Source organism: Fringilla coelebs, assembly GCF_963513975.1.
Source record: "Fringilla coelebs genome assembly, chromosome: 4".
Lineage (NCBI taxonomy): Eukaryota > Metazoa > Chordata > Aves > Passeriformes > Fringillidae > Fringilla > Fringilla coelebs.
In genome coordinates this window covers 53,861,120-53,875,235 of record NC_140032.1, presented here as the reverse complement: position 1 = coordinate 53,875,235, position 14,116 = coordinate 53,861,120, and the positions used below count along the sequence as shown (strand labels likewise).

The 14,116-nt window shown below is 43.4% G+C and overlaps 1 protein-coding gene across 7 annotated transcripts in view; it reads right to left on the bottom strand.

Moving 5' to 3' along the window:
* The window catches only part of FAM13A (family with sequence similarity 13 member A), a 117,687-nt gene that overhangs the window by 14,128 nt on the left and 89,443 nt on the right, over positions 1–14,116 (bottom strand). For all 7 annotated transcript variants that reach the window (XM_084204843.1, XM_084204845.1, XM_084204844.1 and 4 more), the window contains 5 exons: positions 10,302–10,452; positions 2,434–2,647; positions 1,948–2,086; positions 791–872; positions 442–662 (listed from right to left, as the gene is read on the bottom strand). In XM_084204843.1, coding sequence (XP_084060969.1) covers positions 442–662; positions 791–872; positions 1,948–2,086; positions 2,434–2,647; positions 10,302–10,452 — 807 coding nt within the window. The remainder of the gene's footprint in view (positions 1–441; positions 663–790; positions 873–1,947; positions 2,087–2,433; positions 2,648–10,301; positions 10,453–14,116) is intronic.

The window sequence follows — 14,116 nt, the reverse complement described above, 5'->3', positions numbered from 1 at the left end:
AGAGATTACAGCAGCTAACAGAGCTAAATGTGAAACTCTGAAGGTTAGCAGTAACACACCCTGAGAGAATAACATTTCAATTTTGGAGGGTAACAAGAAGCAAGCAGATGACAAAATCTCCAGAAGCACTGGAAGACAGAATTTGACAAAAACCTTTAGATGGAACAACAGAAATGGACAAAAACAGGGCAGGACAAAATTGCGATAATTCAGAAACATTACTAGGAACATGCAAGGGTCAGACAGAGAACACGAGATGACATACAACAGAAACAGCACTGGGTAAAAAAAGCAAGATACTAAAGGCAGAGGGAAAGGAATTAAAGAAGTGAGCCCAGACTAAAGGCTGCAGACTTTTTAACAAAATGTAGAAGACCCCAATGCTTTCACAAGTAACCTACTTGCACATAAAGGCCTAAATGTGACCTGTCCACATTGTACCTTAATGTCTTCAGGTCGATTTGTCTCTGCTCGTTTCTCTTGAAGCTTCTTCTGGATGGATTCAAGGGTCACTTCCACGGCAGGCTTGGCAGATTTATCTGACAGGTCTTGCTTCTTGTCATCCTCCTTCTCCAGCTGAGAGCCGAAGCTCTTGGGGAGCGTGTTGCTGCGCTGACGCACAACAGGGCCAAGGTCCTCCTCCGAGATCTTCAGTTTTGACTCTGAGCAGGGAAAGATGAGCAATTTTTCATTTTTAAAATGTGATAGTGTCAGGATCACTGCCTCACATCAAATCCAAATGAGGCAGAGTCAAGCTACCCCCCAAAGGTGCACCAGTGGCGGTTCTCACCTTTAAGTTGCTTTCGGAATTTGGCCAAATCATTAGTCCATTTGAGCACTTCAGGGTTGGCTGCTTTGTCACTGTGGGAAGGCTGGGAGAAAAGAAAAGCCATGATGAATCTGTATTAAGCCACAAGGAGCGATTCACTGAAACAAGTCTGTGGCACAAAGGGGCACAGTGGAATTTGGAGCCAGCACAGAGCACAGGCACAGGCTTCTGACTGGCAGCTGCACACCTCTGACCAGCCCACTTTGCTTTAATTGCTCCTGCCTGTCACAACACTCTGTCTTAGGGGCATCGTGAAATGGATTTTCTTTTTAGAAAACACAAAACATTTGATACCAATGATTAAGTTGTAGGAGTGACTCAGAGGGCCGGATGCACATTGGAATCCTTGTGTCTATTGTTTCCTAACAAGAGGGTACCTCTAAAATAGAGGAAACCTAGCATGAACAGTTGGAAAAGTGTTATGACTCATGTATCCACACCAAAGGCTGCCTCACATCCAAAGACAGCAAATAACCCAAATTCTAGGCTACAGCAGCATTTTTTTCAGCCTTTCCTACTGCAGGCCAGAACAATTCTTGGCGATTTAGATAGCCAAAGATACATGCCTGCAGAGCTTTACAGTTCCTTACAAAGCTTTCTGTGTATCAGAAGGGCATGTCAGAACAATTAAGAGTCCAGTACACTGCTGCTGCTCAGCAGCACTTGACTGTGGTCCCTTGCTCAGGAGGGAAGGCAGCTGCAATGCACAGGTGTCCTGGGATTACCATCATGCAAATGAGATCAGCCACTGTGCTTCCCATATGCTGAAGTTCAATAAATAAACAAACAAACAGAAATTGAACACAGCTATTCCTACACGCTGTCTTAAGCAATGGTCGAAATCCCATGAGTTCATTAGCCTTCCTTCTCATGCTGCATGGATATTGCATAATACCTGGAAAGGTAATGTGCTTGGTGTGCATACAGATTTTGGGGGGGCCACAGATCTTCTGCCTTTTTTTTTTCCCTTTCCTCATTATAAAAGCTTTCAAGCCCTCTGTATGTTTGGCATGTTTCCCTGGTGTCCCTCTGTATGCTTGACCCACTTCCCTGGTGTCCCTTCCCTTTGCTGCTAATGCAGCCATCTCCACATAAACGCTTAACTCCTAGAGACTCACTCTGTATTTCCTCTCCTCTTCGAATTTGTCCTCAAATTTCCTGATCTTTTTCTTCAGACCCTGAATCCTCCGGGTGAGTTGTGCAGGGGTCAGGTCTTCTCTGTCATCTTCATAAGATCCTAAAGATGAACTCCGTCTCCTGCCAAGAGCAGAGAGTGCAGGAAGAGCTTATCCAAACAGCCACAGTACATCTTGATGCAGAGGCCACATCAACTTTGTGTGAATAAAGGCAAGGCCCACAAAAGTGAGAATGCTATGTTGCTACTCTGCAATGACAGATAGCAAAAGGTGCTCCAACAGCCCCTAGATATTAATGCACAAACCCAGAAATCGACTACAAAGAACTTTTTATAAAATTTCAGTTCCCTGTGAACAGGGACAGAAACCCAAGGCAGCACAGCCAATCCAAAGAGATGCTGCTTGATGCAACTGTGCAAACCCTTAGCAGCTGCATGTGAAAGTCAGCATGGGAAAATCGTAACCCACCTCATGAAGGAATGAGAATTGGGAGGAGAAGGAGGCACTTCTGGATCATCCAGGTACTGCTGGCTCTGTCCATAGGCATAGAAGCGAGGGGACAGCATGGGATCGCTGTCCTCATCCAGAAGCTGGCGAATCAAGCGCCCGGCCTGCGGGGAAAGGCGAGCCTCATCTGAGTCTAAGCCGTCTCGCTGCCATGAGGAGAGAGCAGGGATGGGCTCTGGGAACAGTAAGACAAAGGCTGGTTTTATAAGGTTTGTTTTATACATAAGACAGACTCCAGGTAACTTTGTAATGAACCTTGACCTGCTCAGGACTGTAACTCTTGTCACCAGGCATTCTCTGGTCATTACTCCCATCCGCCCTGTGTAAAAAGCATTACAAAGCCTGGCCACAGCAGGTAACCTACACAAATATAAGTCATCTCTTAGGTGCAACAGAAAACCACCCAAAGGCTGACCAGGAATTACCATGGACTGACACCAAACGAGGCAATCACCAGCTAGCACCTTTGAGGAAAAAGTTATGCTGGACAAAGGGCATCATTGGCACATGGTATATAGAAGAGGCAATTGGATTTCAGAAGGAATTTTTTTCAGTTTCAGGATGTACAAATGCTGTAAATGAATAGTGTATTAATGGTTCTCCTATAGGTCCCCCTGTTGCCTGCTAGTGGAAATTCAAAGCCTAGGAGTAGGCATAGGTTCTTCTAATCTGCAAGCAAAAGGTGTCCCACATTACCACCTGTTCCACAGGGTGCCCAGCCCACATATTAACAATTATAGCAATATGGTCTGAGTTTCCCCTTTTCCCTTTCACATGCAATCCTCCTGCTTACAGTATGGTAGAAAAATGAGGAAATCCTCACTTGCCACCTGGACAACCTAACCAGCCAGAAGCAAAAGCAATGTTGTACAGGGAGGTGGTGGAGTGGGACAGAAAGGGAAACCCAGTTTAGCACTGCTGATTAGCATAATAGAGCCCACGGAAAGCAATCGCCTCAATCTTGTGATCACTCCCTCCAGATGCCATAAGGAGTCTAACATTTTGTGTTCAGATAGTTTACTAAGCTGATTTGCATGCTCCTACTTAAACTGTCTAATCCTGTGGTGCTAAGAGCCAGGCTTTGAACTTCGAAATCTAACAAATAGTTCTAGAGTCAAGTAACAAAACAAAAACCTTATAGAAAGCTCCCAGACCAGTCCCAGAGCTACGGGCTAATTGTTTCCTGTGCCTAGCGTGTCTAGTCTTCATTCACAAAGAGAGAGGGCTTTTGAACTTATCAGTTTATGAATAAAAAGCAGGGTTTCCTTTTGCTGAAGAAGGTTACTGTTTTCACAGCTCAGAGTGGATTGCATGAGGATTCCCCTGCAGAACCTCTGTGCTGTTTAACATTCCTCCTCTGTACAATTTGGGCAGGGTGAGATCATTGCCAATGCAGCAGCGATGGGCTCAGGGCCGTTTTGCTTGTGCACATCTTCCAATTATGCTCTCCTCCTTTTGCCTTCTTCCTTAGCACATGGATACAAATGACACGCCTCTGCTTAGAGGCTGGTGCTGCATGCACACTGATGTGCTACCCTGAAAGGGATGACAGGAGGTTTTTGCACAAGCTTTTTGCATAAGAGCCCTTCAAAGGTGCTGTGGTAAGAGAAGCACAAAGAAAGCCTGGCTCACAGGGGCTGCTTCCATGGGGTGTGCAAGCCCCGAGTGTGTGTAGACTATTTTGCCATGGTTTGGAAAGCTAGGTAGCCTGAACTTCCTTTGGGTAATTTCTGAAAAAAGAGTTTTTCTAAGCTCTGTTCAGCCTTGGCATTTTCTAATACCTGAAATATTTTGCATCCACTTCCCTGAATCTCTCACGATTTTAGGAAGGGTCTCACAAGATCTTTTGTAGCAAAATAAAGGGTAATACAAAGGGGGAAAAAAAATTGATATATTTGACCAGCAGGAACAAGAGTTAAATGATGCATGAAATTCTTCTAGACATCTCTCACTTCTAATTGTTTGAATACCTCTCACTCGCAAACTGAATTTCCTCTTGGAAATTGTTAAGTAACACCTCCATGGGATTTACATAGATGGAATAAACTTAGAAAAAAAAAATCAGGCATATTTAGCAGTAACTAAATTAAGCTCCTACCACACCAGCTAACAAAGCCATTATTAATCATGCATGATGTATGTGATTTTGTCCAAGGTGGATTTAAAACCAGATAGCATGCGACATTCAGGGAATTGCAATGGCTCAACGAGCCTCTGATCAAACCCCAAAAGACAGCAAAGCACACTTTATGTAACCTAATTGACACTGGGATGTGTCTACTTTGTATTTTGTTGATTTCAAAATACTCCCCCAAAACAGAAAACTCCCATTCCAAAGATGAAAGTGTTAAAAAAGAGAAGAAAAAAAAAAGTCCTAAAAGGAAAATCTTCTTGACAGAAGAAATGGCTGCTACAGAAAATCAGTTTTCTTTAACCCTTGCTCCTGGAAGGCCTGACTCTATGGGTAATTTTGTTTCCCTTGCTGACCATACACATTTAGAAGACAAAACCCCAGCCAGACATGAAATGGCTAGACCCCTGAGAGCAACGCAGCAATTCATCAAGGAACATATTTAGATATGTACAAATCACAAATTTTATCTACATCAGATCACTAAGTGGATCAGCACTGCAGTCTAACTGCCTTCTCTCTCCTGCTGGAACCACTGGAATTGCTGGATCATGCAAACACACAGGAACCCACTAAGGGTAAGCTGCTCCTTTTTCTGACAGTGCACAACCAATTAATTCCTCTGTAACACAACCAATTAATTCCTCTTTAACAGGATGCATAATACCTTTTGTTATTCATTTAGCCAAGATAGCTATCAAAGCATTGAGCTTTTTCTGAAGACTGCTGCACTCCTGCACTGAATGGTTTTGAAGTATCTGCTATGAAGTCCAGTTTTAAAGCATCCACTGTTGTAATTAATGCTGTCAGCCTTTCCCCTTCCTGCTAATTGAAGAAAAAAATCTCAGTAGAGATTGTAAACATTTCACCTTTTCTTTGCCACTGACTTGACAGAGCAGGTACACTTATTCCTCTTCTGTACGGAACAGATCTCTCCTGCTCAGGGAAAAATCTCGCTTTTCTACTCATCTCCACCTTCTTCCCATGTACTATTTTCCCCTCTATTTTCCAGAATGACAGCTTTTCATGGGGGGGGGCAGGGGGAGGAAGGGGTTTCATGGGGGGGGACTATTTAGCCACCATGGCTGAACCAGTGCAGAGAAAGGGTGAAAAAAATTTTAATGCCTTGGTCAGACTCTCTAGGCATTTCTTCCAGGCATGCCTTTTCTAAGCTGGCACAGAAGCAGTGAACTGTGTTGGTAGTGAGACTGCAGTCCTTCAGAAGTGCTGTCCTCCCTCTCAAAATCCCACAACAGCTCATCTTTCCACAAAGCTGTCAGCCATCTGCCAGGTGTGGCTCTGCAGAGCTCCACAGGCACACAGAGCATTGCCTATGGCAGTACAACCTCTCTGCCAACCTGCTGCACAGAGGGCTGGAGATTTTAATAAACCTGAACTATTAAGTGCTTCACACGAGCAGAAAGATTTATTGTATCAAACTGGTGTATTACAGGAGAGCTCCAAGCCATCCTGCTGACAAAACCTGTTTTTTTTTATCACTACATTGTGTATTTGCCACAGGGTTACTGGGGACTGCAGGGCCAACAGAGGGGTGTCCACACACAAATACCACTTGAGGTGCAGCCAGCAAAACGCCACAGGCACCTCCTGTTTCCCTCTCTGCAGCCACACAGCTCATGCACGCTGCTAACACTGCTTTTACACACACCCATCTGTCAAACAAACGAGGCCCAACCTTAGCTACTGTAAAATGTAGTAAGTCCAGAGGGATTGAAAAGTCTAAACACATTATAACACCTGAGGTGCTAGTATCAAATGCCACTTGAAAGACTCCAGAAAGACCTCTCATAATGAAATGAATAAAGTCATTTAAAACTCCATCCAAAGCATTCAGTAGCTCAGTAACAACCTATTTTCATCTTATAAATAACTATGAAAATATCCTTGTTTGAATACATCAGCAGGCATTCTTCCTACATAGATCAAAAGAATAGCCCAAATACAGCGCTACCACACCTCTTCACTCACTGAGATGACACATCTCTCAGCTAGCAAGCAAACTTTGTATTTTGTTTATAGCATGGCATAACAATCAAAAATACAATTTTAATATTTTGATGCTATTCAGTAAACAATGAATTTTTTTTGCTACCTAATAAAAATAGAATGTGCCTCACCCCCTTTAGATTTCCTATGTTAAAGAGTGTTACACACAAATAAACTGTTCAATCTAAGTTCACAGTGTTGAAAAAAAGAGAACTCTCCTCAGCTTCCCTTCTGCTATACTATATGGATTTTTTTCTGCATTACTTTGGGTTTTTCCATGGGAAAGCATCAATTAAGTCAGTGTCAAAACTATTTGTAGATCAGCTTCACCTTCAGGGTCTCAAGAGCTGCAATACTTGAACTCAAATTGTGTTTTTAACTTCTGTTTTGTTTATTTTTTTAAGCTTGAAGAAAAATGCCAGCTGATTGTTTCATAAGAGCTTGTTACTGCAAACTCTGCTTGAAATCTCAGCTACAGAACTTTTTTAAAGTGTCAGTAATCGGGTGACATCAGCAGCAATCACACATCATATTGATTTACTGAGCTGCCTGCTGACAGGGCCAGCTGCTGCTATGGAGAGCAACATACTTCCAGATTTTCTTTGAGGATAGGATAGCAAGTTCTGGGCTTGAATTAGAAACATTTGGTGAGAAATCTGCACAATAGTGCTGGCCTGTGAGAGAACACTCTGTTCCCCTCAGTCACTGCACCCGATTCAAACGTAATCCACAACAATTAGAAACCTTAGCTGTGGAAGCAGCTCTGGACACGCCTGCTCCCAAAGCCATCTCAGCTGGCAGCCCCTGACCAGCTCAGCAGGCAAACCCAGCAGTCAGACGTGACATCCCAGCTCACAGGGAGGGACAGCTCGCTCCACATCCAGGGCAATAAAACTCCCTATCCATAACTGCCAAGTGCACACCAGGAAAATACTCCTGGACCATGGGAAATGCACCGAGGCAAGGAGTTCAGTGCCTCAATCTGGCTGGGGCACTGCTCACGCCCTGAGTGCTGCATCAAGAGCCTGATGATTCCTACACAAGCCTCTATACTTAGCAGGTGAGTGGGATGCAGAAGGTGGGCACATGGCAAAGTGTGAGGCTGCATTGCAGGGATCAGGGAGAAAGTGCCTCTGTCCTCTCTGTGCTCAGCTTTAGGTAAAGGGAACACAGCCTGGAGAAGTACAGCCAATCTCTCCTTGTGTACAGATTTGACTATGAGATGAAAGTTATGGGGAAAACAAATCTGGTAGAAATTATTTCTAATGTAACATGAAGGGCACAGGGCCTGCCAGCTCACCTGGCAGCAGTTCTCATAGTTCTGTGCCCCTGAATGAGGGATTTTAAAGTAGCTCTGCTCTTTAAATGATGGAGAGTCTGCCTGAGTGACAAATATAATCTAGTCAATGGACAAAGTTGTCTTGTGTAATTTTGTGCCCATTGTTGAAGGCTCTTTCCTAACATTTGACTGGAGGCAGTGACAGCTACAGCTGAGGGCAAGTCCTCAACCTGTAATTGTTCTCACACGTCTCTTGTGCAAGTCCCAGCAGTTGCCCTGGTCACTAGCTGGCCTGTATGTATGATATAGATGACCATCACCCCTAACATTAGCTCAACTATGTCCTGAAAGAATGGGTAATTTCCCAAGAGATGGACCTACCACATTTGCTAGAGCAAAGCAACAGCTCAGTGTTAGGGCATTTAAAGGCACAGTCCTTTCTGTTTCTCCTTGGGGATGCAACCAGAGCTGTGGAATGGATTCTGCAGAGATGTGTGAAGGATTGAGTGACTTGGGCTGGCTGGTAAGGAAAGGGAGGATGGCTGTCCTTGTTGCTAGAGGTGTGGACGGGCAGTACAACCCTGCAAAAGCAATCTCAGCAATAGACTCTGCTCTTAGCTACAGAAGCAGTCTGAGAGTTGATGTTAAGATATTCCTCTTCCTGGCTTCTGCAAGCTTGATTCCATATCCACAGCTAGGAAAGACTCAGTCTGTCCTTGCTGAGACACAGAAAGCACCATTTTGCTGCTGTTCACCCACACCAACAAAATGGTGATTCTGGAAGGCACGTATTTCAGAGGATGATGTCTCTCTCACCCCAGACAGCTGATTCTTTTGCAACTGCCCACCTCCTCCTCCTGCGAAATACACGTGAACAGAAGGGAGGAAGGAGCAATCAGAGAGAAGCATAGTCACATGTGCCCATAATCCTGCGTCATATTTGCAGGGCAAAAGCAAGCTAGAATCCAAACACAGGAGCATGCCTACTAAGAGGGAGTTGTACCAAAGAAGCAACTTATTTCATACAATGGGAAAGCCTCTGGCAGGCAGAAAGGAGCTGTGTTTTCCCCTTCATGTGTTCAATGACTGCTATTAGTAATGCAGGAAGGGAAAAAAAAAGTCATTATTCCCCAAGGTTCACAGGAGGGCTGAAGGCACACATCACCTCTGAGAATGCAGACGTGCTCACCCTGGCTTGAGACCCTGCAGGGCTCTGCTAATTGGCCCCTCAGTAAACATCCAGCAGCCAGGGCCGCCTGGGAGCCCTTCCCTGGCGCTTTGATCAGCCGCGCTGCTTGTGTGGTGATTCCAGCCAGGGAATCCCCACCTAGCAAGCAAATGGAAAAATTCCCTCCCGTGCACAGTGTCTGCTTGCCTGGCTGAATCAAAGGCAGCCATGGCTGTGGGTTTTCTTTACTTGCACCTGAAGTGTCATAACTACTCACCTCCTAGAGGGAAAGGCAAAACATACCAGGTCACGTACACTGTGGAGGCAGGAGCAGAGGACTTCCCTTCTCAGTGTTCATCAGAGATTGTTATTTTAGAGCAATTGAATTAGTTGCACATTTTCCCTCTCTTGCTTTATTAAAACACCACACTTGTGTTTTCCTACTTCTTCCCTGTCAAAACCTATCTTTCACTCCTAAAGCATAAACTAACAGAAGAACTCTGGCTTGTACACAGACACACACTCTGTAACTAGAAAAGGGTTTGATCCCAAAACTACTGGACACCTTCATTTCATCTCAATTTCAAATGAAATTAAGGTCATGGCACCCACAGAGTTTGCCCGATTCCCACTCTTAAATGAGTAAGGGTATAGCCAACCAAGTGTGTACTCTGCATAGGAGAGCTAAGAAATTGTATTACAGCAATTTATATGACATACAATCAATTTAACACTGCCATTTAGGCTGGTCATCAGAATTCCTTCACAGCATACACAAAAAAAAAGTTGTTTGTAAGACAAAGTAACAGATAGACAGCATTTTTTACTAGCTGTGCTTTTCAGTTGTGAATCATTATTTCCAAACAGTGACTTAAGAAAAGTTCTTTTCAGACTCTCAAATACCCAGTTGCTTTGAAGTGTAGGGCAGCCTAGCTTAAGTACCACTGACCAGCCACTAAGAAATAAGGTATATTGAAATCCTCAGAGACTTAACAGTACTAAACAGAACATGAAAGTAACTTCAAGAATAAAACATTTCATTTTCCACCTCTAAGTGACAATTAGAGTTAGTACCATTCAGTATTTGCTTTCAGTTTCTCCAAACTTACAGTTCCATATTCAGGACAAAGTTGCTTTTCTATTGTTTTTAGCAAGGGAACATGGTCACATAAAGATACACCCAGCCCAGTCAGGTTTCCCTCTCTCCCATTTCACTCACACAACCAGCCATCACACAATCCTACCTTCCCAGTTGTTGTCATCGCACAGTGATGTTAAATCCAGCCGAGGCACTTCAGATACAAAGCTGTTTTCCTGATCATCGGCATCTTGATTTCTTTGCAACTTGTTTTCAGGCATGCTTGGATGTTCTTGAATCTTCATACTTGAAGTCAGCTATGTTCCCATACACCAAAGGAAATGAGAGAGAAAGGAAAAAAAAAAGGTCTCAGGATGCAGAGGGGGAAAAAACCCCTACAAGTCACAGCAGCAGTAAGCTCATGCCTTTAGCTAAAAAGATCCAAACAGACCCTGATGTTTCCAGCTCCAAATCCAAATCCCTTGCCTGGTGACCCCTGCGTACTAATTGCTCACTCACACCAGTAAAAACATCCGTCCATCGTCCATCTGCCTTCCTTGAATTTTTCCTTCTTTAGAAAGCTACTGCAAGTTCCTGAGACTGTCTGCCCTGACAACTGCATGCAGCTGAGAAAGCCTGCAGTAGTGGAGTGGGATGAAGTGGGAGGGAGGGAAGCAGGGAGGCAGGGAGAAAGGGAGAGGGAAGGGGGTGGTTGCGTACACTTCCTACAGGAGCGCAACTCCTTCAAGAAACAACAAAAAAGCTGCTGCTGCTGCTGTTGTGAGGCTGTAGCAATATGGTGCCTTCTAAAAAGCAGGCACCAGAGCTCCCGAGGCAGCAGCCACAGCCAGCCAGCAGTGCAGGCTACGTACATGAATGCTCTCATGCAGGCTGTGCTGGCTCAGATCAATTAGTGCCAGCTAAGCTGTGCTGGCTGCACATTCCCCGATTTCCTGTGGTTGTTTTCTAGCTGGGCGTGGGGAGAGCAGAACTATTTATGGAGGAGCTCTGGGTATTAAAGCGGTGTTGCGCAAATCCAAACAGCAGTAGGGTTTGGCATCTCAGCTGGAAGCAGTGTGGACTCTGGGAAAACGCCAAAAAATTCACAGAAGCATCCAGTAACAGGGATAAAAAACCAAAAAAAAAGCAGAATTCTGTCAAGTACATGATTCATCAGCTAGTACTACCTAGAAGCAATTGCTGTTTGTCTGAGCACTGTTCCCCCTGCACATACCACACGTCGTGTGCATTTATGCAGAAATCCCTGCCATTCCCACAATCCAGAGACACAGTGCGCGTGTCTGTGACAGCGCCTGATGAGAGCGCTTCTGGCACTCCAAAATAAATTAGCTGTAATGCCTCACAGAGGGCAGCAGGGAAAAGGAAGTGTAATGCATGTACATAAACATGTAGTGTGATATGTATAAACCCACCAACAAACACAGAGCTAGATGAATAGACAGGATTATGTTGCTACATAAACTATTTGAGTTTGTTAAGAACAGCTTAGGCATAACTCTCTCAAAAATAATCTAGTGGGCAGTCAGCATGCAGACTTTCCCTCTGTAAATCTAGTAAACAATCTGTATATTCTGATCTGGGAAGAAAACAGGCAAAAAAAAAAATTAACCACCATTTCTGGACCTATTTTTCTTATGAATCCAGAAGCACGGCCAAATGTTTCAATATCCTTAGTACATGACACTAAGGCACATTTCCTTTTTTTTCATCTGCAGAAAGCTAATAATGTGTTTGGTTCATCTTTTCCCTTTTGAGCAGAGAAAAACAAGTAACTTTCATGAAGAGGGAAAAAAGTTGCCTAGTAGACAAATCATATGAATAAATGTTTTTATCTGGATACAGTTCCATCAATCCCTGCAATTGAACAGGGTGCTAAATAATCTCATCTAGGCTTCCTTTCCCACAAAAGGTTGGATCAGGTGATCTTTTGAGGTCCCTTTCAACTTGGGCTGTTCTGCTGTTGTAAAAATCTGATGAATACCCTGGTATTTGTAAAGAGTGTTCTGCATTGTATTTGTGTAAGGTGTGTATTTCCTGTTCATTTCAATAAATGGCCTTTTTGAAACATTATAACAAACTGAAACACTAGATGAAACTTTGCCAAGCACTAATAACTCATGCAGCTTGACACTAAATCTGATTACAAATGTGTTTATTGTGAGAGCTGTGCGTGGAAAAATGCTAATTCACCATTCAGTATCTTTTAAGCTGCTTCCAGGCTGGGAGGGCTTAAATATTTCTCTAAGGTCCATTGACAAATTTCCTGCCAGGATTTAAATAGTCTGTGTACTCACAAACAAAGACTGGTCAGTAGCCAAATAAACCAGTTGATAAACTGCTTGTAAATTGCCAGCAGATTATTTAAAGGTGATATTTTAAGGCAAGGAAAGGAATAAAGCACTGAGTTTCAAAACAGGTGCTATTTTTAATAACAAAGAAGTGTGAAGGAGAGAATGTACCTAGATTTTAACAATTTCAAAGGGAGCCACCTGAGAATACCATCTCATCACCACTACTGATGCTAATAGAGATAAATGTCTTTCTAGGAAGAGTGTATAATCTCCTGACTTATTAAGACTCTTTAAAGATATCTGCAGCAGATATAAGGGCACTTCCTAGACAGGCAAACATTTCCATTACACATATATTAGAAAGATGGTATCGGTGTCTTCTTCCTCCTGAAGTCATTTCAGTAATTGGACATATTTAAAAGGTGTGTCAAAACAGGCCTGTGCCCTGCCTGCAGCCAGTTACTCTCCTTTCCTTGCTCACTGATGTAGGCTCTAATACGATGAATAAATCATTAGGTGTTCTGAAGAACAATGGTGGTACAAACCCAGGAGACTCAAGAAAGCAGATGTTTAACTTCCTTTGCATTAATGCTCAAAACCCATAGAGTGGTAGGTAATTCAGTATTCCCATCACTTATTTTCTTTTTTGATTGCCTGATGCCATCAGCTGCCACTCTCTAGGAAAAGAATCAAGGGAGAACTACTTTGCTTTAGGTATGGATGCACCACAATTTCTTACAAATCATAGGGGCAGCAAGTTGATGATGTTGGTAAGAGCTGGGAGCCACAGTTCACTGCAGATATTACATAAATGACCACAAAAAAATCTTCAAAGCAGGTACTTGAATTCTGCTTTTTAGAAGCTGCTTCTGCAGCAATGCTTTGCAGGCACACCAGTAACTCCAGATCCAAGCAGCCTGGGGATAAGTCAGCTGCACTCATTCTCCCTGCTCCACTGGAGATTGAGCATAAAGAGTAGCTCCAACAGCAAGAAATAAATGGCAACAGAAAGACTTTTAATTCTGATCAGGAAGTTGTACTCTCTTCAATTACATATGGATTCCAATCAACTCTACATAAAAGGCTTGCTCCCCCTACATGTGATCTTCCACTACAGCCACAAGCAGGAAGAATCCTTAAGGACATTTTAGGGATACAACCTGATGCAAGAACACAGCCGTTCTGCTGCCTTCCTCCTACTAAAGCCATGCCAACACCCTTCTACATTTGTTGACATGTTGGTATGAATCTTAAATACTTTTCCCTTTTCAAAACCTGGGTACTAGAAACCTGTGTTTTTCCTCCTGGAACTTAGCTACTTCCAAGAGCAGATTATGAAAGTTACAAAACCACTGAAAATTCATTTGAGGCTTGTGTTTCCAGGTATTTTTACAGTCTCATGGAGACCCAGGTCAGCAAAACTGGTAGGTAGCTATAGCACATTCCAAATCCTTTTTCTAACAGCTTTAGACTGGAGGCAGGGTGAGAAAGAGAAAAGAATAAGAAGAACCTTGTCCCTTCCTCAACCTGAAAGAGTTGTTATGAAATGTATGTGTTTAAGCTGCCCTAAGCAAAAGCCTTACAAGGGGCAAGGAATGTAAAACAACTCTGTCGGAATGTAACATTTTCTTGACCTTGTAATTCCTATATAATATACAATCTCTGGTTA